Below are 23,321 nucleotides of genomic sequence, written 5' to 3'. Positions count from 1 at the left end.
ATGTACCAAAATTACAACAAAAAAGTACCAAATATGACAGAAAAAATACCAACTTTACAATTTAACGTTCTAATGAGAATTATATTTATGAAAATACAATAAACTTGTAATACTGTGCAGAAAGTGTGTATATTTCTGATTGCATTACACGAGTGAAGAGAGGACCGAGCTAATATAAATTATTAATATATTAAGATATACATTAAATAACACTTGACACATGCGACTCTAATTCTTCAACTACCGTGTTAACACCTGCGCTAACCCGCTGTCTTTTCCCGCCTTTGTTACCGTCGGAGGGACGCGGTACGTTGGACGTGAGTGTTCCGGCGGCGGTGTTCCCGACAACACGGAGACCAGCCTCGGTGTGTACTGGCGCGCCTCCCTAACATTCAAGTTCAAGTATGTTTATTGAGACAAGAAAGAACTACATCTCAAAGGGATAGAGTAGCTTAGGCTATTTCTACCCCCCCTCCTTAACATTCTAACACGCCAGTAGACTACCATCATTACACGCCAGAATCTATACTTTTTACCTACCTGTTGTTTCATCTATAATTCAGAGAGGTAATACAACAGACGGACTGAGAACTTCATTAAGATGGTTTCCACTTGGCGAATGTAGCAAGTCATTTTAGCACTTCATGGAGGAGCTTTTAACGATCCATTCGCAAAATAGTTTGCCGAGCATTATTTTATCACACTGTATTCATACTTGCAACAAATTATTTTTCATTTTTCATCGTAAGACCCGCCACCAACCAGCACGAATCACTATCACAGTTTTGACATCGTTTCTGACTCCTTATGATGGGTGTTTAAAATATCACAACGACCCCCCCCCCTTCACAACCAACAAACCACTTCTTAACACCGTGCGTCCACGACTGGTCACTCTGTGGCAGCGTGATTGCCCTCATTGGTGTTGACATTAACACGGCAATACAATACATTTTATTATTATCATTATTATTTTCTACCACAGACGTGTCCACACAGTTACAATGCTAACCAGCATATATACATTTTCTTCTGTCCTCCATACAATACAATAAGATACAGTACAAGATGCCCATTGGGGGAGTTTTGACGTGGGTACAGTTGAAGATAAGTCGGTGAGAGGAAGCGTTGAAGTTGTAGAAAGTGTCAGGGCGAGAGTTGATGCTTGAACAACCCCCACAACTGACTGGGCGTTGAGTCAGGTCAGGCAAGAGCAGCTGAGGCGGTGCTTCTTTCTAGGTGGTGACTGTCTGGTTATGCCATCCAGGGGCATTCAGGGGCTTCTGGTCTCTGCGATGCTTGTCGGAGACCAGGGACCCTGGGTCACATATTCCAGGCCTGCTATAAGACGCATGGGGTGCGGGTGAAACGTCGTGAAGATATCACCTGGGGCCAGATTCACGAAGCAGTTACACAAGCACTTTCGAACCTGCACATATTTTCTCAATCTTTGACGACTTTGTTTACAATTATTAAACAGTTAATGAGCTCCGAAGCACCAAGAGGCTGTTTATAACAATAACAACAGTTGATTGGGAAGTTTTCATGCTTGTAAACTGTTTAATAAATGTAACCAAAGCCGTCAAAGATTGAGAAAAGATGTACACGTTCGTAAGTGCTTTCATGAATCTGGCCCCTGGTTCGTAGCTGGCCGCCTGCGGCAAAGAGGCTTTGTGGTAACGTGAGGTATGATGGCATCCCATCTACCACCAAACTGGTGGTGGTGTTTTCATTCTTGAGTCTTCTTTCTTCTAAATCTGTTTCTTCTTATTCTTTCTTGCGTAACAGAAGTTCTCGTCTAGGACCGGACGTGGTTAATACTAATAGCTTCACGTAACAAGTATCACTGGCATTCATACAATGAAACGTATGAATGAGAATTAGGAAAATTAATAAAATAATTTTGTGGTAATCTAATGTTTTTTTTAATTTTACATCTTAATTTTTTTATTAAACTAGGAAAATTATGAAGTACCAAATTATTAACGCTTAGTACTAAAGTTTATATGAAAGTACCAAGTTCGGCAGTTCCGCCGACAACGTTTTGGCTCTTCCAGGACTATTATCAAGTTGTGTAATGGAACAAGAGTGGTATAGACAAGCAATTTAAAGTAAGAGCAAGATAGAAAGTAGGAGAGTGAGAATAAAGCTAAGGCCTACATAGGAAAGTAGAAATAAGGGAAGGAACAGGAATAAGGTATAAATAAGAACAATTGGAAGATAAAATAATAAAGAAACCACAGGAGGCCAAATGGCGAGGAGAGAAATCAAGCAAAATAAGAGACGGAAAGGAAAGAGCCAAGCTAGAGGCTTGGGATAGAGGCTAGAGCATTTATTACTATTAAAGGGGAAGAATCAACTCCAACAACGCCACGACAAAGGTTCATGTTGAGTCTGGGAGCAGGTTCGACAAGACGGCGTCTGTGAAGAGTGCAGGCAGGAAAGGCTATCTAGCAACTCCATAGGCAGGGGAACGGACCTGCATTAAACAGCGGGGAAAGAAGACCCTGTTGAGCTTGACTCTAGTAGAAGACTAATCTATACGATGATTAATGTCCCTGATATATATGATATTCAGACATACCAATAATATTAAATACAGTACATGTAATGGGAAAGTTATTATTTTGGTAACCACGGTGAAAGATGATAGGTTGTCCATGTAGAGGACATTGACTTGTAATGTTGTTCAACATTATACATTCTCGCTCAGCGATATAATGCTTCCACTGCTGTGTTGTCATAATCCTTCCAATGTTTACTCTGCTATAATGGTTCCAGTGATTGCGTTGTCATATGTCTCTTGTGTAGCATGACAGTTGGTAGTAGCGTGCAATGGGATATATCCTAATATCAAGTAACGTAATTGCTACTTTCGCTGTGTACACCAATGTGATGAAGTCAAGGATTGAAGAATAGTGAGGGATTTGTAAAAGAATGAATAACTACACGTGGCCGGGAGTTCAATCCTCCTAAACAGGGCACAACTGCATCTGATAATGGTAATTGCTGAATAGCATGTCGTCGTACACTTTCAAACACCTGCATGAGTAAGTACACACACACATGCTAGCAAGCGAGAGGGAACACAGGTGCCTAGGAGAACGAGATTTTCAGTTTAGTGTCAAGAGGGAATAACTAACCTCAGGCATGCTATGAGTGACTGTCAGTGAATAACAAGTGAAGTGATAACCGACGGAAAGAAAATGTTACTTAAACTTAGTGCACAGTAGCTTTACGTAGAATCTATCTTAGGTGGTACAGTATGGATTTAAGAAGTTGTGTGTTTACATTCCACCAGCCGGGGGCAGCGTGCCCTCCTTGAAAAACGTATATTAGTTTAATGCCAAGTCTCTGACAAAGAAAAGCTAGGTAGGCGAGAGAAAGGCAAAAGATTAAAAGAAAAGAAGAGACTTGATCGATTTCTATGTCCTATCATTTATAAGTGAAAATAGTATGAGTGATATAGTGGCAGCAGACACGACCTGTCCCAGCACCGAGACGCGACCCGTCACATCAGTGTCTGCTGCACTAGGGTACGGTAAGCCTCGTAATTTGTATTTTTCCTTCATTGTGTTCAAAGGAATATCATGTCTACTGTACCAACATGCAAAAGAGAGATAAACATAAGTATCTCATTTGGTTAAAAGTTTTCAAGAATCGAAACACACACAGATACTCACAGAAAATCGGGGTCCAAGAGCTAGAGCTTGATCCTGCAGGCACAAATAGGTGAGCACACACACACTCATACAAAAAACACAGGAAATCTCCATGATTTCTCGAGAAGGCAAACGAAATCCCAGTATTCAAAAGGGCGACAGACAGGAGGAGCTAAATTGGAGACGTGTACCAATACAAGTGTTCTGTAGTAAGTGCTGGAGAAATTATTCGGGTCGAGAATAATAGAGCATATGGAGAGGATACATTTTGTAGTGAAAAGGCAGCAGTGATTTAGAAAGTTAGTTATGCCTGACAAGCGTCATATTAGAGTTCTCTAACAGGTCAACTAAAATACTTGAAAATATGGCAGGATAAACTACATTTTCGTAGATTATCAAAACCATTTTAAGCTGTTTCTTATAAAAAAGCTGGTATACCAGATGGTGAAGCAATCTGGGATAACACTGAACTGGATAAGTACCTGAAGAACAGAAAACAGTCACAGCGCTTATTGATCGAATCCTCATCAGATTCTATTGATTTTCTCATCTATCAGTGTACTTATTCACCGCAAGGCACGTTTGGTTCCGCCTACAGGCGATGTTAATATACGCGATGCTGTAACTGTACAGCATCGCGTATATTAACGTAGTATATTAACATTAATATACGTAGATGCTGTAAGGTTTCGCGTTTTACTCTTCGAAGTAATGTCGGGGCAGATATGCCATCACTGTCTTCGCGGCCCCTAAATCAACACCAACGAACAGATGAATGTCATGACCAAAATGAGGCGGGACCAAAGAGCCAAAGCTCAACCCTCCGCAAGCACAACTAGATGAGTACATGTAAACATGGAATGCATTAGACAGTGATGTGGTGGAAGCAGATTCCATACAGTTTCAAATGTAGATTTGATAGAGCCCAATTGACTCAAGAATCTGTACACCAGTTGATTGACAGTTGAGAGGCGGGACAAAATAGCCAAAACTGAACAACCGCAAGCACAACTAGGTGAATACAAGAGAGTACATGCTGCAGATTGTTTTATTATTATTTTTTTATCACAGACGTGGCCACATTTACAATGCTAACCAGCATATATACATTTTCTTCTGTCATCCAAGGACAGGGTGAGAGATTTGTTAAACATATAGTTCAGGGATTTATTGAACAATCAACCACAGAAGGTGATTGTAGTGCTTTTAAAATGCTAAGCTAACCTACATACGTAAATGCATAGATACACAGATTTACGTATGCCCTACATAAAGTGTTCGATGTGTCTTTTACATAGTGTCATTAATGTGCATTTACAAAAGGGAAATGTAATTCTGATCAGCTTCCACATATACTTTATACACATACATATACAAAATACACATACATACATATATACATACATATACATACATATATACACACACACATGTATACATGACTGCAGCGACCTGTTGCAGTCTTAGAAGTAAATTTCTAAAGTCATCCCTATTTTCATAAAACAGTTTCAACATTTTCTACGAATTGCAACACAAGTTTTCTTGTGGATATTCTATGTATAACTAGTGTATATGTGAAATCCTAAATGTTCTTCAGGACTTTAAATAATCAAATCAAATCAAATATTTATTTAGGTAAGGTACATACATACAAGAGATTTTACAAAGAGTGATGGATTTATAGATAGGGCTAGTACATACAATGCCTAAAGCCACTATTACGCAAAGCGTTTCGGGCATCAATCATTAATTTCCATTGTCGGAGATAGAAAGCCTGTGCATATATGTTCATCAGGCTTGTATCGAGGTAGCCCAAGGTCGAACTACTAACCTTCCCAGGATGCAAAGGATGCAACGTCACAACAGTTGCTTAACTCCTGGGTACCTTTTTACTGTTAGGAGAGCTGAGGCATTAAGTGAAAGAAAACATGCCCAACAATTTCTGTCTCGCCAAGGTATCGAACCCAGGATCCAACCCATCCTCGACTCGAGTCCATTACATCCAGCGGTCGACCCTACAGACGCCAGCCCGTCCTCCAAACAAAGACCCAAAAGTGATTCCATACACCCGCCAAACCCCCTGTTTATGAATGAAAAACGGTTTACACACGACTCACAACTGATTTCGTTCGAAAACTTCCGGAACAAGTGTTTCACTGATGAATTTTGTTCGAACCTCAACGCTATAAATACTTCACCCACGTACTACAAATACAAATAATCGCCAACAGAACCTAAACACCTGACCTAACCTAACCTATGCCTATATATGCACAATATGCTAATGTATTATAATATTAAGTTATATATGAAAAAATTCCCATTTTGAATGAACAGCATGTAAAAATTTATGAATGCGTCCGTGGGATCGACCGCTGGATGTAATGGGTTTGAGTCGAGGACGGGTTGGCGTGGCAGGAAAGGAATGGAGTTGCTTATGAAGGAACAGACATTCTTACTACACAAAAATATTAATATTCCTAGGTACTCCAGAAACAAAAACCTCAGACTTTTATAATCTTTTTGAAGGATTGATGAGTTTAGGTAAAAAACAACCCTTGCTATACAAATCTTAATGGTAAGGTAACTATCAGGATAAAGCACTAGGCTTCATTAAAATTTGTTGAGAATACAATCAACCGTAAAAATAATGAATACTTATTGATGTTTAGATACAATACAGACTTTTCTCAAGCTGACGAGTCTTGAGTGGTCTAACTAAATATATTGCATAATGGAAACAATCTCATCCAGTCATCATTACCTCGAACGAATTGTTGTTGTGATAGTTCCTTTCATTTGTTTTTGCATAATATGCTTGTTTAATGTGATGATGGGAGAGTGTAGACGTGTAAATATTTTTATGAGAGTTTAAGTGTACTGACGCATAACGAAAACCCATAAATATTAGTATTAATTCACAGAAGATTCGATGTCACACAGTACACCTGTCATGGAAGTGAGAAACTGATCATTGGGGCATTTGTTATGTTCCTTCTTGTGAGGTCCGCGCATCCTCACAACTGTAGAGGCTGCGCACCGTTGGCTGCGTCACCTACGGCGCAGCTGACTTTTTTCATCTATAGAGATCGTGTGCTCTGTCGTTTGTTACGGAGAGCTCCGACAGGTACAATAGTTGGAGGGTTACTACAAAAGCTTCTGCCCGAAACGCTGCGCGTGCTAGTGGCTTTACAAGACTGTAATTACCATATTTGTATCCTCACATTTCTTATGTACATTCTTGTATATGCATAAATAAAAATAAAAAAAAATAAAAAAAAATAATAGCGGTGGTTGGAGGGCTTATACAGAGCCAGTGACTGACTGAAGGGGTCCAGCATTGCAGATAGCTTGAGAAACTCCAGTAGTGCCGTCATTTGGAGACAACGCCGGCGGATGGAGGGTTCTGCCAGTGACGGTGGCTGACACAAACGCCCGGACAGCAGTTATAAACTAAAGAGCAGTCACAGCTCCGTCAGTCATGAAGGCGCCGGCTTGGCTGATCTTCGCGTGGGTCTTGGACGTTACGTCCTTCAACACCGAAGACGGAAATCTGCAGCAGGCAAGTAGAATCAAATTTCTGTTGTGTATTTCGAAATTTATATATTTATTTTTAACTAGATTGGGCACCAGGCTGAGACTGGGTATCTCTCCGATTAACACTCAGCCACAGGCCCCACAGGGGCCTGTGGCTGAGTTGTCAACGCCCCGGATTCGTAGTTCTATTGCCTGGGGATCGATCCCGGCGATGGCAGAAACAAATGGGCAGAGTTTTTTTTTATCCTGATGCACCTGTTACCTAGCAGTAAATAGGTACCTGGAAGTTAGACAACTGTTATGGGCTGTGACCTGTGTGTGTGTGTGTGTGTATACTCACCTAATGGTACTCACCTATTTGTGCTTGCAGGATCGAGCATTGACTCCCGCCTTTCCAGCCATCGGTTGTTTACAGCAATGACTCCTGTCCCATTTCCCTATCATACCTAATTTTAAAATTATGAATAGAGTTTGCTTCCACAACCTGTTCCCCAAGTGCATTCCATTTTTCCACTACTCTCACGCTAAAAGAAAACTTCCTAACATCTCTGTGACTCATCTGAGTTTCCAGTTTCCATCCATGTCCCCTCGTTCTGTTATTATTACGTGTGAACATTTCATCTATTTCCACTTTTGCCAATTCCTCTGAGTATTTTATATGTTCCTATCATATCTCCTCTCTCCCTTCTTTTCTCTAGTGTCGTAAGGTTCAGTTCCTTCAGACGCTCTTCATATCCCATCCCTCGTAACTCTGGGACAAACCTCGTCGCAAACCTCTGAACCTTTTCCAATTTCCTTATGTGTTTCTTCAGGTGGGGGCTCCATGATGGCGCAGCATACTCTAAGACTGGTCTCACGTAGGCAGTGTAAAGCGCCCTAAAAGCCTCCTCACTTAGGTTTCTGAATGAAGTTCTAATTTTCGCCAGTGTAGAGTACGCCGCTGTCGTTATCCTATTTATATGTGCCTCAGGAGTTAGATTAGGTGTCACATCCACTCCCAGGTCTCTTTCTCGAAGCTTTACAGGTAGGCAGTTCCCCTTCATTGATAGGTGTGTGTGTGTGAAACAAAAAGTTAATTGATTGACAGTTGAGAGGCGGGCCGAAAGAGCCAGAGCTCAACCCCGGCAAGCACAACTAGGTGAATACTTAGTGGGCTAGCCAGAGGCTTAGGACCCGCGCAGGAATATCACTGAAAAAAATCTCTCACTCCCCCTCACTTCCTTTTCTCATCACACTTTCCTTATCCTTCTTCTCATCTCGTGCCCCGCACCCCTCTCACCCTTTCTACCCTTTTTCACAATCTATAACCTTAATTTTCCAACCCTCATCAACTTTCTCCCCGCCTCCCCTCCCTGATCTCCTCTCCTCTCCCACTACATCTCCCTCCTCTCCCGTCTCTCCCCCCTTCTTACCCCTCACCATTTCGCCCTCAGCTCCCCAGCTCTCTCTCTCTCTCTCTCTCTCTCTCTCTCTCTCTCTCTCTCTCTCTCTCTCTCTCTCTCTCTCTCTCTCTCTCTCTCTCTCTCTCTCTCTCCAGCTCTTTCTCTTTCTCTCCTCATAGAATAACAAAGCAATAGTCTCAGTATTGTCTAAGCAACAACCAACATAACGTGGCTCATCATCATCATCATCATTATCATCATCATCATCATCATCATCATCATCATCAAGTAACAGGCGACCGACATACCTCTTAGTTTGATTCCATTTCTTATTGAGACAAACGTGTAGATTACCATCGTTAAAAGCGTTCTAAAATTACAATGAATAATAAAAGCAATCCTTTAACACACATTGGTAATTTTTTCCGTAAAAGCACCTGATGATTTTCGCTTCCTTTGATGAGCTTTTATTAAAGTCAACAAACAGTGCGATAACTTATCAGTAAATCGTTTACAGGTGTTCATGATGAAACTAATCAAGGGTATTGCCCGAGACGCTATGCGTATTAGTGACTTTAGGTATTATATGTACTAACTCTATCTTTAAATCCAACATTATGTTTGTAACTCTGCATCTATGTATGTACTTTTACCTGAATAAAAATCTGAATTTGGAATACGTGTTATTAAGAATTCGGAATGTCTCACAGAGTAAAAAGTGGTTTAAATGCCGTATCAAGAGAAAAAAAGTATTATTCTATCACTGGAAAAGCAGTCAGTAGTTTAATATGAGTGAGAAATTGCGAAGATTGTTGTGCTTTGACGAGACAGAGTAGTTGGGTGAGACGAAACAAGGATGGTTGTGCTTGGGTCAAATATAATTAGGCTGGTTGTGCCTGGTTGTATTGCAGGAGTCGCAGAGAGTAGCTGAGGACGTGAGGTGTCTCGCTGCTGGAGGAGTGTGTCTCCTGAACACCTCAGATTGTCACTCTCCTCTAAACCACTTCAACGACTGTCCTCACCCCAGTGTCCTCTGCTGCCAGGGTGAGTCTTCTCGCTCCTTGACGTCTGCTACAACACCCTAGTCTCTACTGCAACAGCACCCTAGAGTTAAACTCAATATACAAAAACTAGATTTGTTACAAAGAGGGAAGTGAGTAATTGTATGCCACCACCGACACTTAAGAAAGGCCTAACTCATTAACCTCGATGTACTTGTACAAGCACGGGAAAATCCAGACATATACAATGGGACTTGCAGCTATGGGTAAAGGAGTGAATTTTGAGGAAAATATTAGGAATCAGTTAGTCTGATAGAGATGATAGTAAACACTTTTACAGCGTGAGGATGGATGCGAGGAAGTCTTTGAAAGTAGTTGAAATTAACACAACACAAAGGTGAATACACACACGTGTTCATATTTACATTTCCGTTGTGTGTGATATTCAAGACAACACTTGTATTTCTGATTTACGAGTCTGTCTCTCTCTCTCGCGCGCGCACACACACACACACACACACACACACATATATATTTATATATATACACATACACATGACAGGGGCTCGTAAATCACACATTTCGGGAGCTGTACTGTCACTCACACGTGCAGGAACACTAACAAATACTTTTGCGTACTTATAATGCAATATTTAAAGTAAAATCTGAACGACCTGAGACACGTGTATTTACACAAATATGCAGACTTATTGAAAATCAATACAATGAATTCTTATTCCGTTTGACACATAATTCACATATATAATACTTGCAGTAATTAATTACAATATAGTTTCAACCATATCAACAAATATGCTTTGCTTGGGATGTGTATTAACTATGCAAAGTACCCCTAATTTTCGATTGAAAAGTGCCATGGAAAATAGCAATGAGCAGAAGCATCTACAAAGAAAAATAGGCGTTTCAGAGTTAATTATATAATATGAATCGTGAAGAATATTCACAGCTTTTTTTAATAGCCTACAAGAGAGGTTTCAAGCCTTGAATATCTATAGTTCTAGGGACACGTTATACCTGGGATTATAATATATTTATTATTACAGTCCTACATATTCTCACTATTATGTATACCACAACATGTGTCAAAAGAGGTGCAGTTAACTTCACTCACAGAGTTGGTATGTAGATATCAAGATCTATATCAGCAGGAAACATGATTACAGATTGTACATGAGTGTGTATGAGTTCCAGTAAATCATCCTCATCCTCATGGGTTGTATTCTCATCATGGCAGCTATTTATGAAACAGCATTTTCTTATCCATAAAAATTTTAAGATCGTAGGACGGTTATCCTAATGCTCTGAGGAGGTCAAGTGTTCGAGTATAAACACTGTATTAAGACAGATCTTTACTATTATCAATACAGACGCAGGTAGACAGGAGGACTCGAAGAGCAAGAGGGAGACGGGAGGTGGTGATGGACGGGCCAGTGACGTCGGTCGTGTTGCCTTCCTCCCTACGGGGACAGGACGTGACGGAAGGACAGCGAGTAAAAGGAAGAAAAAGCAAAAGAAATTGAGTAATTGGAAGAGTAACGAAAAGAAAATCGTTAGCGGAAAGAAACACAAAAAGAAAATTATTAATGGGAAGAAAGACAAAATTAAAATGGGTAATTGGCAGAGAAACAAAAAGAAAATAATTAATGGAAAGAGAGGTGAACATAAAATAGGCATATGGAAGAGACACGAAAAGAAAATGGGCAATGGGAAGAACAAAATAATGAAACAGAGAAGGAAAGGTAAGAGGCGAAATGGAATTGCGAATGAGAAAATAAAAATAGGAAAAGGTGAGATAAAAATAGGAAAGAGAGGTAAAGACGTTAATCGCGATAAAAATGTAAACGCGAAAGAAAACAAATTTGTTAAAGCGAAAAGAGATAAACATAAAATGAAGGATAAAAGTCGTGGTGAAAATAGGAAGAGAGAAATAAAAAAAATGAACAATGAAGGTAAGAAATTTAAAGAAAATAGGAAAATTAAGATTAACAATAATATCAGAAAAGGAAAGAAAAACAGCAAAAAGATAATTCCGGGAAAAATTAGTAAAAGCAATGTTAAAAGAGACAGAAAAACACGCAAGAGAAAGGAAAAAGACAGTGACAAGGGTAGCAGTACGTCCCATGGCGGCAGCATCAACAGGAGACAACTGAGCGTCAAGGACAATTATTCCCAAGGAAAGAACCCTAAAAGGATTTCGCGCCGTGGAAAGAAGAAAGGAAGAAAGAAAACCAACTCATTCAAGAAGAACGGAGGAGGGAACCAAGGGTCTTCGAACCATCGCGGGCACCAAGGGTCTTCGAACCATCGCGGGCACCAAGGGTCTTCGAAACACCGCGGGAACCAAAGGTCTTCGAACCATCGCGGGAACCAAAGGTCTTCGAACCATCGCGGGAACCAAGGGTCTTCGAACCATCGCGGGAACCAAGGGTCTTCGAACCATCGCGGGCACCAAGGGTCTTCGAACCATCGCGGGAACCAAGGGTCTTCGAACCATCGCGGGAACCAAGGGTCTTCGAACCATCGCGGGAACCAATGGTCTTCGAAACACCACGGGCACCAAGGGTCGTCGAAACACCACGGGCACCAAGGGTCGTCGAAACACCACGGGCACCAAGGGTCGTCGAAACACCACGGGCACCAAGGGTCGTCGAAACACCACGGGCACCAAGGGTCGTCGAAACACCACGGGCACCAAGGGTCTTCAGAACACCACGGGCACCAAGGATCTTCAGAACACCACGGGCACCAAGGATCTTCAGAACACCACGGGCACCAAGGATCTTCAGAACACCACGGGCACCAAGGGTCTTCGGAACACCACGGGTCCAGTAACGGTGGGGACTGCAAGGTGCAAGCAAGAGCTGCTTGCAAGAAGCACGGAGGAAGCTGTGTAACAAAGGGCAAGAAATGCAGAGATAAAATCAAATCCTTTCAATTCGGTTCCTGCCCGCCTTGTCAGTGTTGCCAGAAGGGTGAGTACTTCATGTTGTTGCTACTATAAAGACTAAGTACAGAATGTTTTTTGTTTACCGATGTTGTAGAAATAATTGTTTGTGTTTTAACTGATGTGTCGGCATTGGAAACTGAGCTTTGTAATTGTCAAAAAGACCCGAGACTATTGGAGCATTTTTTTTTTGCTGTCATAAGGACAGTGAGAAATGTGTCATGTTATAGAAACCAGAACAGTGGTTCTCAGTACCTGCTGAAGATCAGTTTGATGTCTCTGCTGTAGATTGAGAGATATGAATTGGTGGTGTGATTCTACATAGGATGTGTGGCTATTGCAACGGTTATGGGAGACTTGCGTGGGGTTGTTACTATCTTAGAGACCATTACAATTGTGTGTTGTAGCTGCTGTGAAGACCATTGAAATAGTTTCCATAGTAGCTACGATACACAATTATAATTGTCTGAAAAGTAGCTGCAGTGCACAGTTGAAATAGTCGCTACAATGCACAATTGCAACACTACAGTAACGACAGTACTCAATTTAAACATAATATTGCCGTTACTGTAGAATGTGGTGCATTCTAGCGACTATTTCAACTGTGTACCGTAGCTACTTTTCAGACAATTATAATTGTGTATCGTAGCGATACCAGAAACAGCATGTGATAGGTCGGAGGCAGAGTTCAAGGTCATCACTGCTTCGAGAAAACATGACTTAAACCTGCCTCAGATTTTTACTTGCTAAAACAACGAAAAAACATCTTAGTTCTTTGCTGAAAGCTATTACAATAATTCATTTTCTTCTTAAAGTTAATTTGACAGTTACGTTAATGACGAGATATTTTCTCCAGGTTGTAAAGCGAAGAAGAAATGCAAGACCGCTCGTGGCTCCTGCAAGAAGTCGTGTAGGAAGGAGGAGCGTGAGCTAAAGAAAGGCTGCAAAGGCAAGCATTGCAAATGTTGCATCAAGAAGGTTGAGAAAGGTGAGCCCGACGTCTGTACTGCGAATATCATATGAGAAAGAATTGGAATAATGTGAATAATATTGTGACTCTTAAGCACATAAAACAATCATCCAAAATCAAAAAAATTTTTGACTGTCTTTCAGGACTTTAATTACATTATTTTATCATATTTAAATTATGAATGTAGTGACTCCTGGTCACTAATGAACTTAATCGACACTCTAACACTAAATGGGAGCATTACTGGGAGGATATGTTCTCAAAATGTAAACTAATATCTGGCATGTTCAGAAAACACCAAAATGAATTTAAACAAATACATATCACCTCCTTGAATGGCAAAGTTGTTGCGTTAGGCAAAATTAAAATAAGGGTTTGCAGTTGAATTTTGTTTTAAAGTTACTTTTGCTTTGACTTACAAATATTTGTGTTACAAAAATGCCCCAAAGAATATAATTTACTTGTGGTGCTAAATCTCCTATTCTTTGGCAGCCAGATCATGTGTCCGATGACCTGACTTAAACAAGCAACAGACCCTCGTAATCTATTCCTTATGATATCAAACAAAACACAATTTCCTAATGCAAATGCAACGTATCTTCATGAACACATCCACCTCTTCTGATTAGTTTCCGAGCCATTCTATAATCTTCAAGTTCGAACTGATGAACCTTCAACAATGTATCAATTTGGAAAGATTTCTTAGAGTGATAATTGAGCATCACTGTTTCGTTCCTATGGTTCATGTCAATTGAGCTCTTGTATTATACCGTCGAGCTCTTGTATTACACCGTCGAGCTCTTGTATTATACCGTCGAGCTCTTGTATTACACCGTCGAGCTCTTGTATTATACCGTCGAGCTCTTGTATTATACCGTCGAGCTCTTGTATTATACCGTCGAGCTCTTGTATTACACCGTCGAGCTCTTGTATTATACCGTCGAGCTCTTGTATTATACCGTCGAGCTCTTGTATTATACCGTCGAGCTCTTGTATTACACCGTCGAGCTCTTGTATTACACCGTCGAGCTCTTGTATTTCTGGACATGTCACGCGATGAAATGACGTGAGGTCTGACGTCTGTTTGTCACGTTTTTCCTCACATTAGCAACAGTAAAATGTATACATTGAAAATACATTACACATCTCTACAAAGAAAAGCACATCCTAAACATAATGATGTATCCAGTGTTAATTGATCTAACACTGGATACATCTAATTTAATTTAATTAATGTATCCAAACACCAACAGGATCCAACTCTTGTCTTTGTGCTTTCCCGGACTTCTTAATTTTAGATACACGTTTATTATGGTTTAATGGAGCGTGATGAGAATGTCACACATATGTGTGTTTTTGTTTCCATGTGAATGTGTGTCTATTTTTGTGTGTCTGTGTCCACAATAAGAAGAGAAAACTAATAACGCATTTTATGAGACACAGACTCCGTTTTCTTTAAAAGGTTTATATATAGGAATTTTGTATCAGCTTCACAGCTGTTGATGAATGATTCTCAAATAATCAAAATATAGAATTTACACTAATGAAAGCATATATTGTTTAACAAAAATCTATATATATAGAAATAAAGTTCCTTGGGAGAGATGTGAAAGGTATTTGATCTTCCTGTTTAGTTTGATGTTGGGCTTAAGGCCTGTCAAACTCTCCAGTGTTATTAAGGCCACAATAATGTCCTACTGCCCAGCCAGAAAGAATACTTTAGTACTGAACATGGTCCGGAAATATAGTAAACTCTAAGTGTATATACACCACGAAGCTGCGTCCACCTCTCGAGGTATACCATTGTGTCTTACTTTTGTGAGAGTTGTGGAACGTATTTCCATTTTCTGTTGTACTCCAACACTGCACAACGAGCAAGAAACGCTGGACCGCTGGTGGCTCCAGCAGGAGGTCGTGTAGTGACGAACACAGCAAGTTGAGGCGAGGTTACAAAGGCAAATATTGCACGTGTTGCATCTCGGGACACGGAGATGAGGTCACTAACTGGACACTCGTAGAGTTTGCTTATGTTATCTGATAGAATTCGGACGCCTTGAGCACTCCACCGTACAGTGAAGAGAATGACTGCTTTCTGATAATTTGTTATGCAAAACTTAAATGGGTCAGGATCTAAATATTGCAGAAACATAGCCAATATAAAATGAAAACAAAACATGTTGCATCCTTGGTGTATTAATTCAATATCTATATAGAGATTGTTTTGGTGTTGAGCTTAAGACCTATCAACCTCTAAGGGTTATTAAGGCCACCACAATTGATTACTAACCACGTAGCAAGTATACTTTCTTACTGAACATATCCCAGGACTGCAGTATACGCTCAGTGCGTATACTCAGGTATGTTGGGCTTTCAGCTCCCGTTGTATATATTTCTATCTTGTTCTCGTGGAAGATATAGTTTCCCAACGGGGCCACGACACTGAGTTATCAGGCGGGGGACGGCGGGTTCCCTGTTGTTCACCCGTTCTCTGTTGCTAGTACACGATGTTCTCTGTTGTTAGTGCACGATGTTCTCTGTTGTCAGTGTACGATGTTCTCTGTTGTTAGTGCACAATGTTCTCTGTTGTTAGTGCACAATGTTCTCTGTTGTTAGAGCACAATGTTCTCTGTTGTTAGTGCACAATGTTCTCTGTTGTTAGTGCACAATGTTCTCTGTTGTTAGTGCACAATGTTCTCTGTTGTTAGTGCACGATGTTCTCTGTTGTCAGTGCACGATGTTCTCTAGCAGAATAAGACAGTATTTAGAGGTACTCACGAGGCTATAACACAGAATAATATTGCAAATATTGAATAAATGAATAATGACATCCCTTAAACTGTTGTCTATCCATATATTCAATTAATCAATCATTCAGTATTTTTATACATAGATGAATGTACATTTATCATTGCCTTAATTTAAAATAAATTATGGATATTCTATATAATGAACTTGTTCATATATTCTCAAATACAATTTATATTCCGACGTGTAAACAGAAATTGCCTAACACTGACCATTATAATTATTCTTTATATGTATAAATATAAAGCATTGCTTCTGTAGATGGCACTTAGGTTATCTTGAGATGATTTCCGGGCTTAGCGTCCCCGCGGCACGGTCCTCGACCAGGCCTCCACCCCAGAAAGCAGCTCGAACCCGGAACCTCAGGACTACGAATCCGGAACGCTGTCCACTTAGCTGTCAGGCACCTTAGCAGCTATGTACATAACTCTTGTTCTTCTACAGGCTGCAGTGCCAAGAAGAAGTGCCTGAGGAAGGGAGGGAAGTGCAAGGCCCAGTGCTCGAGTCATGAACATGAGATCAAGAAAGGATGTGTGGGCAGTTCCTGCAGATGTTGCGCCGTTCTTCACCGTGAGTGTCAACAGGTGTTGTAGCCCCTTGAGGCCTCACAGGGGTCTTCTTCCCTCTTCTGGCTACGGGTCATCTTCTTGCCCTTTCAGGTCACGGGGCCACTTGCTACCCGATCAGACCATTGAGCGTCTTGTTGCTCTGTGAGGATACCATACTTCTTGTTCCCCATTCAGGTCTTTATACCCCCTAAATAGTCTTTAAACAATGGTCAGTTCCTCACTATCTAAATGCCTTGGTATTTATTTTGCTGAGTGATAAGATATATCAGTAGTAGTCTCAGGTGATGAGTAACGCTGCTTGACTCCTTGTTGTGAGGCTGTGTCGTCTTCCTCTGCTTCTGGTGATAGTTGAAAACGTAAATCTCCCACTGATGATAACACAGTATGTTATGTGTATTCTGAATGATTATATTAATATTACAATTACGATAAGAACATAAAAATAACGGAAGCTAACGATGGCCCATTCGAGGCAGCTCTCTCTCTCTCTCTCTCTCTCTCTCTCTCTCTCTCTCTCTCTCTCTCTCTCTCTCTCTCTCTCTCTCTCTCTCTCTCTCTCTCTCTCTCTCTCTCTATATATATATATATATATATATATATATATATATATATATATATATATATATATATATATATATATATATATATATAATTATTTATTTATTTATTTTGACTTCATGTCTGTACCAACATACGGATATATTTATTTGGATTCCGCTATTCCTAAAATAATTATTTTATTTCATACGTCATTTGCAGGTAAATGAATAAGAATTATTAAAATAAAATTAATGCAATTATTTTTGTTTTGACAATTGCAGCACTGGTTAAAATAACCACAATAACCACTAAGACGTCATTTAATACAACATCTTGGAGACCCAACGCCACTATCACCATGTCATCATCTTGGACATCAAGCACCAAAATCACCACAGCTGTGGAATATGTACCAGCCACCACACCAGTCACCACACCAGCCACCACACCAGTCACCACACCAGTCACCATACCGGTCACCACAAACACTCCAACCACTACACCAACCAACATAATTTATCCTGCAACCAAATCGCCTTCTACCACTCTATTAATTTTTTTCACCAGCTTCCAAGTTCTATATCCTACCACAACAACCACCGCTTCACCCAACAATCTTGCACCACCAACCACTCCAGCATTACCTAACATTCCACCACCACCTGCCACCCCAGCAGCTAACATTCCACCACCACCTGCCACCCTAGAACCACCTACCACCCCAGCAGCTAACATTCCACCACCACCTGCCACCCCAGCAGCTAACATTGCACCACCACCTTCCACCCTACCACCACCTGCCACCCCAGCAACTAACATTCTACCACCACCTGCCACCCCAGCAACTAACATTCTACCACCACCTGCCACCCTAGAACCACCTACCACCCCAGCAGCTAACATTCCACCACCATCTGACACCACAACTACAACAACAAATATGACTTCAGCAACAGAGCCTACCACAATATCTACTACGGCAATTACAACCATAATATCAACCACAACCATAACTTCTAGAATTGCAACCAATAAGTCAACCCCCACAAGGTCTAACACCACAGTAACTACCCTAACAACAATCACTAAGTCAGACAATATTGTAGTCATAGCGTCCTCTAACACAACTAACACAACTATCACCACAACTACAACTATAACAACAACACTTACTAATATAACTACCACCACAGCAACCACCGTAAGCACCACCACTACCACAATCACAGTGCCTACCACTATAATCACAACATTCCCTTCATCCACAACCAACACAACACCTTCTACCACAACAACCATAACAAGCACTACCATTATAACACCTACTTTCACCACCACTGAAGCCACCACCACCACTGAAGCCACCACCACCACTGCACCCACCACCACCACCACTGAAGCCACCACCACCACTGAAGCCACCACCACCACCACTGCACCCACCACCACCACCACTGAAGCCACCACCACCACTGAAGCCACCACCACCACCACTGCACCCACCACCACCACCACTGCACCCACCACCACCACCACTGAAGCCACCACCACCACCACTGCACCCACCACCACCACCACTGAAGCCACCACCACCACTGAAGCCACCACCACCACTGAAGCCACCACCACCACCACCACTGCACCCACCACCACCACCACTGAAGCCACCACCACCACTGAAGCCACCACCACCACCACTGCACCCACCACCACCACCACTGAAGCCACCACCACCACTGAAGCCACCACCACCACCACTGAAGCCACCACTACCACCACAGAAGCCACCACCACTGAAGCCACCACCACCACCACTGAAGCCACCACCACCACTGAAGCCACCACTACCACTGAAACCACCACCACCACTGAAGCCACCACCACCACTGAAGCCACCACCACCACTGAAGCCACCACTACCACTGAAGCCACCACCACCACCACTGCACCCACCACTACCACTGAAGCCACCACTACCACTGCAGCCACCACCACCACCACTGAAGCCACCACCACCACAGAAGCCACCACTACCACTGAAGCCACCACCACCACTGAAGCCACTACAACTACCACTGAAGCCACCACCACCACTGAAGCCACTACAACTACCACTGAAGCCACCACCACCACTGAAGCCACCACCACTGCGGCCACCACCACCACTGAAGCCACCACCTCTGAATCCACCACCACCACTGAAGCCACCACCACCACTGAAGCCATTACCACCACCAATGAAGCCACCACCACCACTGAAGCCACCACAACTACCACTGAAGCCACCACCACCACTGAAGCTACCACCACCACCACCACTGAAGCCACCACAACTACCACTGAAGCCACCACCACCACCACTGAAGCCACCACAACTACCACTGAAGCCACCACCACCACCACTGAAGCCACCACAACTACCACTGAAGCCACCACAACTACCACTGAAGCCACCACAACTACTGAAGCCACCACTACCACTGAAGCCACCACCACTGAAGCCACCACCACTACCACTGAATCCACCACAACTACCACTGAAGCCACCACAACTACCACTGAAGCCACCACCACCACCACTGAAGCCACCACTACCACTGAAGCCACCACAAATACCACTGAAGCCACCACAACTACCACTGAAGCCACCACCACCACCACTGAAGCCACCACAACTACCACTGAAGCCACCACAACTACCACTGAAGCCACCACAACTACCACTGAAGCCACCACAACTACCACTGAAGCCACCACTACCACTGAAGCCACCACCACCACCACTGAAGCCACCACAACTACCACTGAAGCCACCACAACTACCACTGAAGCCACCACAACTACCACTGAAGCCACCACCACTGAAGCCACCACAACTACCACTGAAGCCACCACTACCACTGAAGCCACCACCACCACCACTGAAGCCACCACAACTACCACTGAAGCCACCACAACTACCACTGAAGCCACCACCACCACCACTGAAGCCACCACAACTACCACTGAAGCCACCACAACTACCACTGAAGCCACTACAACTACCACTGAAGCCACCACCACCACCACTGAAGCCACCACCACCACCACTGAAGCCACAACCACCACCACCACTGAAGCCAACACAACTACCACTGAAGCCACTACAACTACCACTGAAGCCACCACAACTACCACTGAAGCCACCACCACCACCACTGAAGCCACCACAACTACCACTGAAGCCACCACCACCACCACTGAAGCCACCACAACTACCACTGAAGCCACCACAACTACCACTGAAGCCACCACAACTACCACTGAAGCCACCACCACCACCACTGAAGCCACCACAACTACCACTGAAGCCACTACAACTACCACTGAAGCCACCACCACCACCACTGAAGCCACTACAACTACCACTGAAGCCACCACAACTACCACTGAAGCCAGCACAACTACCACTGAAGCCACCACAACTACCACTGAAGCCACCACCACCACCACTGAAGCCACCACAACTACCACTGAAGCCACCACCACCACCACTGAAGCCACCACCACTGAAGCCACCACTGAAGCCACCACCACCACTGAAGCCACCACCACCACCACTGAAGCCACAACCACCACCACTGAAGCCACCACCACCACCACTGAAGCCACCACCACCATCACTGAAGCCACCACCACCACCACTGAAACCACCACAACTACCACTGAAGCCACCACAACTACCACTGAAGCCATCACCACCTCCACTGAAGCCACCACAACTACCACTGAAGCCACCACAACTACCACTGAAGCCACTACAACTACCACTGAAGCCACCACAACTACCACTGAAGCCACCACAACTACCACTGAAGCCACCACAACTACCACTGAAGCCACCACCACCACCACTGAAGCCACCACCACCACCACTGAAGCCACCACCACTGAAGCCACCACCACCACCACCACTGAAGCCACCACCACCACCACTGAAGCCACCACAACTACCACTGAAGCCACCACCACCACCACTGAAGCCACCACCACCACCACTGAAGCCACCACAACCACCACTGAAGCCACCACCACCACCACTGCAGCCACCACCACCACCACGGCAGCCACCACCACCACCACTGCAGCCACCACCACCACCACTGCAGCTACAACCACCACTACAGCTACCACGACATCCACCACCACAACAACTACCAGTACATCCACTACAACAATATCCACTACAATCACTACATCAACCACCACCAAAGCCTCCACTACCACCACTATATCCACCAGCACCTCTACATCAACCACCACCAAAGCCTCCACTACCACCACTATATCCACCAGCACCTCTACATCAACCACCACCAAAGCCTCCACTACCACAACCACCACCAAAGCCTCCACTACCACAACCACCACCAAAGCCTCCACTACCACAACCACTACAACAAAAACAACAACGGCCAACGCATGCATCTTCAGCTCAGCACAGGGAAGCGCTAAGTGTACCACTAACTGTACCAACAATCCGAAGCTGGTTTGTCCAGGTGGTGGTTCGAAACCCTCTGGTTGTATAGGTAATAAGTGCAGATGTTGTGATCTGCCAGTTTCCTGATGCAGGAGATGGTGTCTTCCACCACCAGTCTTGAGTCGGTGTTTACTTCTTGTATTAACCTTACACTCACCCACACACACCCTTGCACTCCCCCCATACACAAGCTTACATAGTTGTAAGACAATCAATCAGTCAATAGTGGGGTTGGGCACCCACTCTGACAAGCAGAAGCGTAAATCAAGCTTCACTGACATGCATATAGTACACTGAGCTCTCCAGCTTGCGTTTACCCACACGTGTTGTGCTTTCTACTTTGAGGCTCTGATCCCGGACCCTCACTCAGGCTGCGCTGTGTTCTGGTGTCTATTGGTACCACTGTTGGTGATATCAATAGATATCACCAACAACACGTGTTCGTCCTGTGCTCGGGGGTAGATTTTCTAGTACTATAAAAAGTTGTCTGTGCATTGATTGGTTTATTTAGGGTTGAGTTTCGCGTGCTTTGATACATCTTATTTTGTCTGCTGTGGCATCTAAATGGGACCTGTTTATTTATCTGTGAATTGTATTGCAAAAATATTTGTTGTTGTTATTAAAGTGCATTTTAAGCAGAGAGTTTTATTTCGTATTAACCGAAATAGGAGAATTGAAGCAAGAAATATGGAGGAAAATATGCAAATCTCAAAACAATTTTTTTTAGAAGTAGTTGTATGAGGAATGCAATAAAGTAATTTTTTTTACTTTATACAAGTATTATATAACCTATTTTGTGTAATCTACCTGTCCTTGTATGAATTAACATTCGCAGTATGGTAGTAAGTATATATAACCCTATTATATTAATTTATTAGTGCGATCTAACTTTCTTAGTATGGTCTAACTTTCTTAGCATGGTCCTACTTTCTTTCCATGGTCTAACTTTCCAACCCATCCTCGACTCAAGTCCATTACATCCAGCGGTCGACCCCACAGACGCATTCATAAATTTTAATATGCTGTTCATTCAAAACGGGAATTTTCTCAAGTATAAATTAATATTATAATATATTAGCATATTGTGCATATATAGGCATAGGTTAGGTTAGGTTAGGTGTTTAGGTTCTGTTGGCGATTATTTGTATTTGTAGTACGTGGGTGAAGCATTTATAGCGTTGTGATTCGAACAAAATTCGTCAGTGAAACACTTGTTCCGGATATGTTCGAACGTCAGCAGTTGTGAGTCGTGTGTAAACCGCTTTTCATTCATAAACAGGGGGTTTGGCGGGTGCATGGAATCACTTTTGGATCTTTGTTTGGAGGACGGGCTGTTTACAGCGTTGTGGTATTTATAAATGCACAATATAC

At 42.7% G+C, this 23,321-nt stretch overlaps 2 protein-coding genes across 2 annotated transcripts in view; one reads left to right on the top strand and one right to left on the bottom strand.

Moving 5' to 3' along the window:
• Window positions 1-807, bottom strand: part of LOC123768679 (carcinine transporter) — a 30,028-nt gene extending 29,221 nt beyond the window's left edge. The window contains exon 1 of the mRNA XM_069316359.1: window positions 541-807. Coding sequence (XP_069172460.1) covers window positions 541-552 — 12 coding nt within the window. The 5' untranslated portion in view covers window positions 553-807. The remainder of the gene's footprint in view (window positions 1-540) is intronic.
• Window positions 306-22,628, top strand: LOC123768814 (mucin-22). The gene is made up of 7 exons (XM_069316358.1): window positions 306-402; window positions 7,001-7,224; window positions 9,493-9,625; window positions 10,971-12,575; window positions 13,404-13,535; window positions 16,767-16,892; window positions 17,713-22,628. Exons 2-7 carry the CDS (start codon window positions 7,144-7,146, stop codon window positions 22,035-22,037), a joined length of 6,402 nt encoding a protein of 2,133 aa, XP_069172459.1. The 5' UTR covers window positions 306-402; window positions 7,001-7,143; the 3' UTR covers window positions 22,038-22,628.
• The last annotated feature ends 693 nt before the right edge of the window (window positions 22,629-23,321 follow it).

This window comes from Procambarus clarkii, chromosome 83 (assembly GCF_040958095.1).
Source record: "Procambarus clarkii isolate CNS0578487 chromosome 83, FALCON_Pclarkii_2.0, whole genome shotgun sequence".
In the NCBI taxonomy this organism is placed as follows: domain Eukaryota; kingdom Metazoa; phylum Arthropoda; class Malacostraca; order Decapoda; family Cambaridae; genus Procambarus; species Procambarus clarkii.
This window is presented reverse-complemented; position numbering and strand designations above follow the sequence as displayed.

Excerpts from the sequence above, each read along its gene's own strand:
- LOC123768814 (XM_069316358.1), top strand. The coding sequence starts at position 7,144 with ATGAAGGCGCCGGCTTGGCTGATCTTCGCGTGGGTCTTGGACGTTACG. Across the intron at positions 12,576-13,403 it reads TTGTCAGTGTTGCCAGAAGG|GTTGTAAAGCGAAGAAGAAA; the intron begins GTGAGTACTTCA and ends TATTTTCTCCAG. Across the intron at positions 13,536-16,766 it reads CATCAAGAAGGTTGAGAAAG|GCTGCAGTGCCAAGAAGAAG; the intron begins GTGAGCCCGACG and ends GTTCTTCTACAG.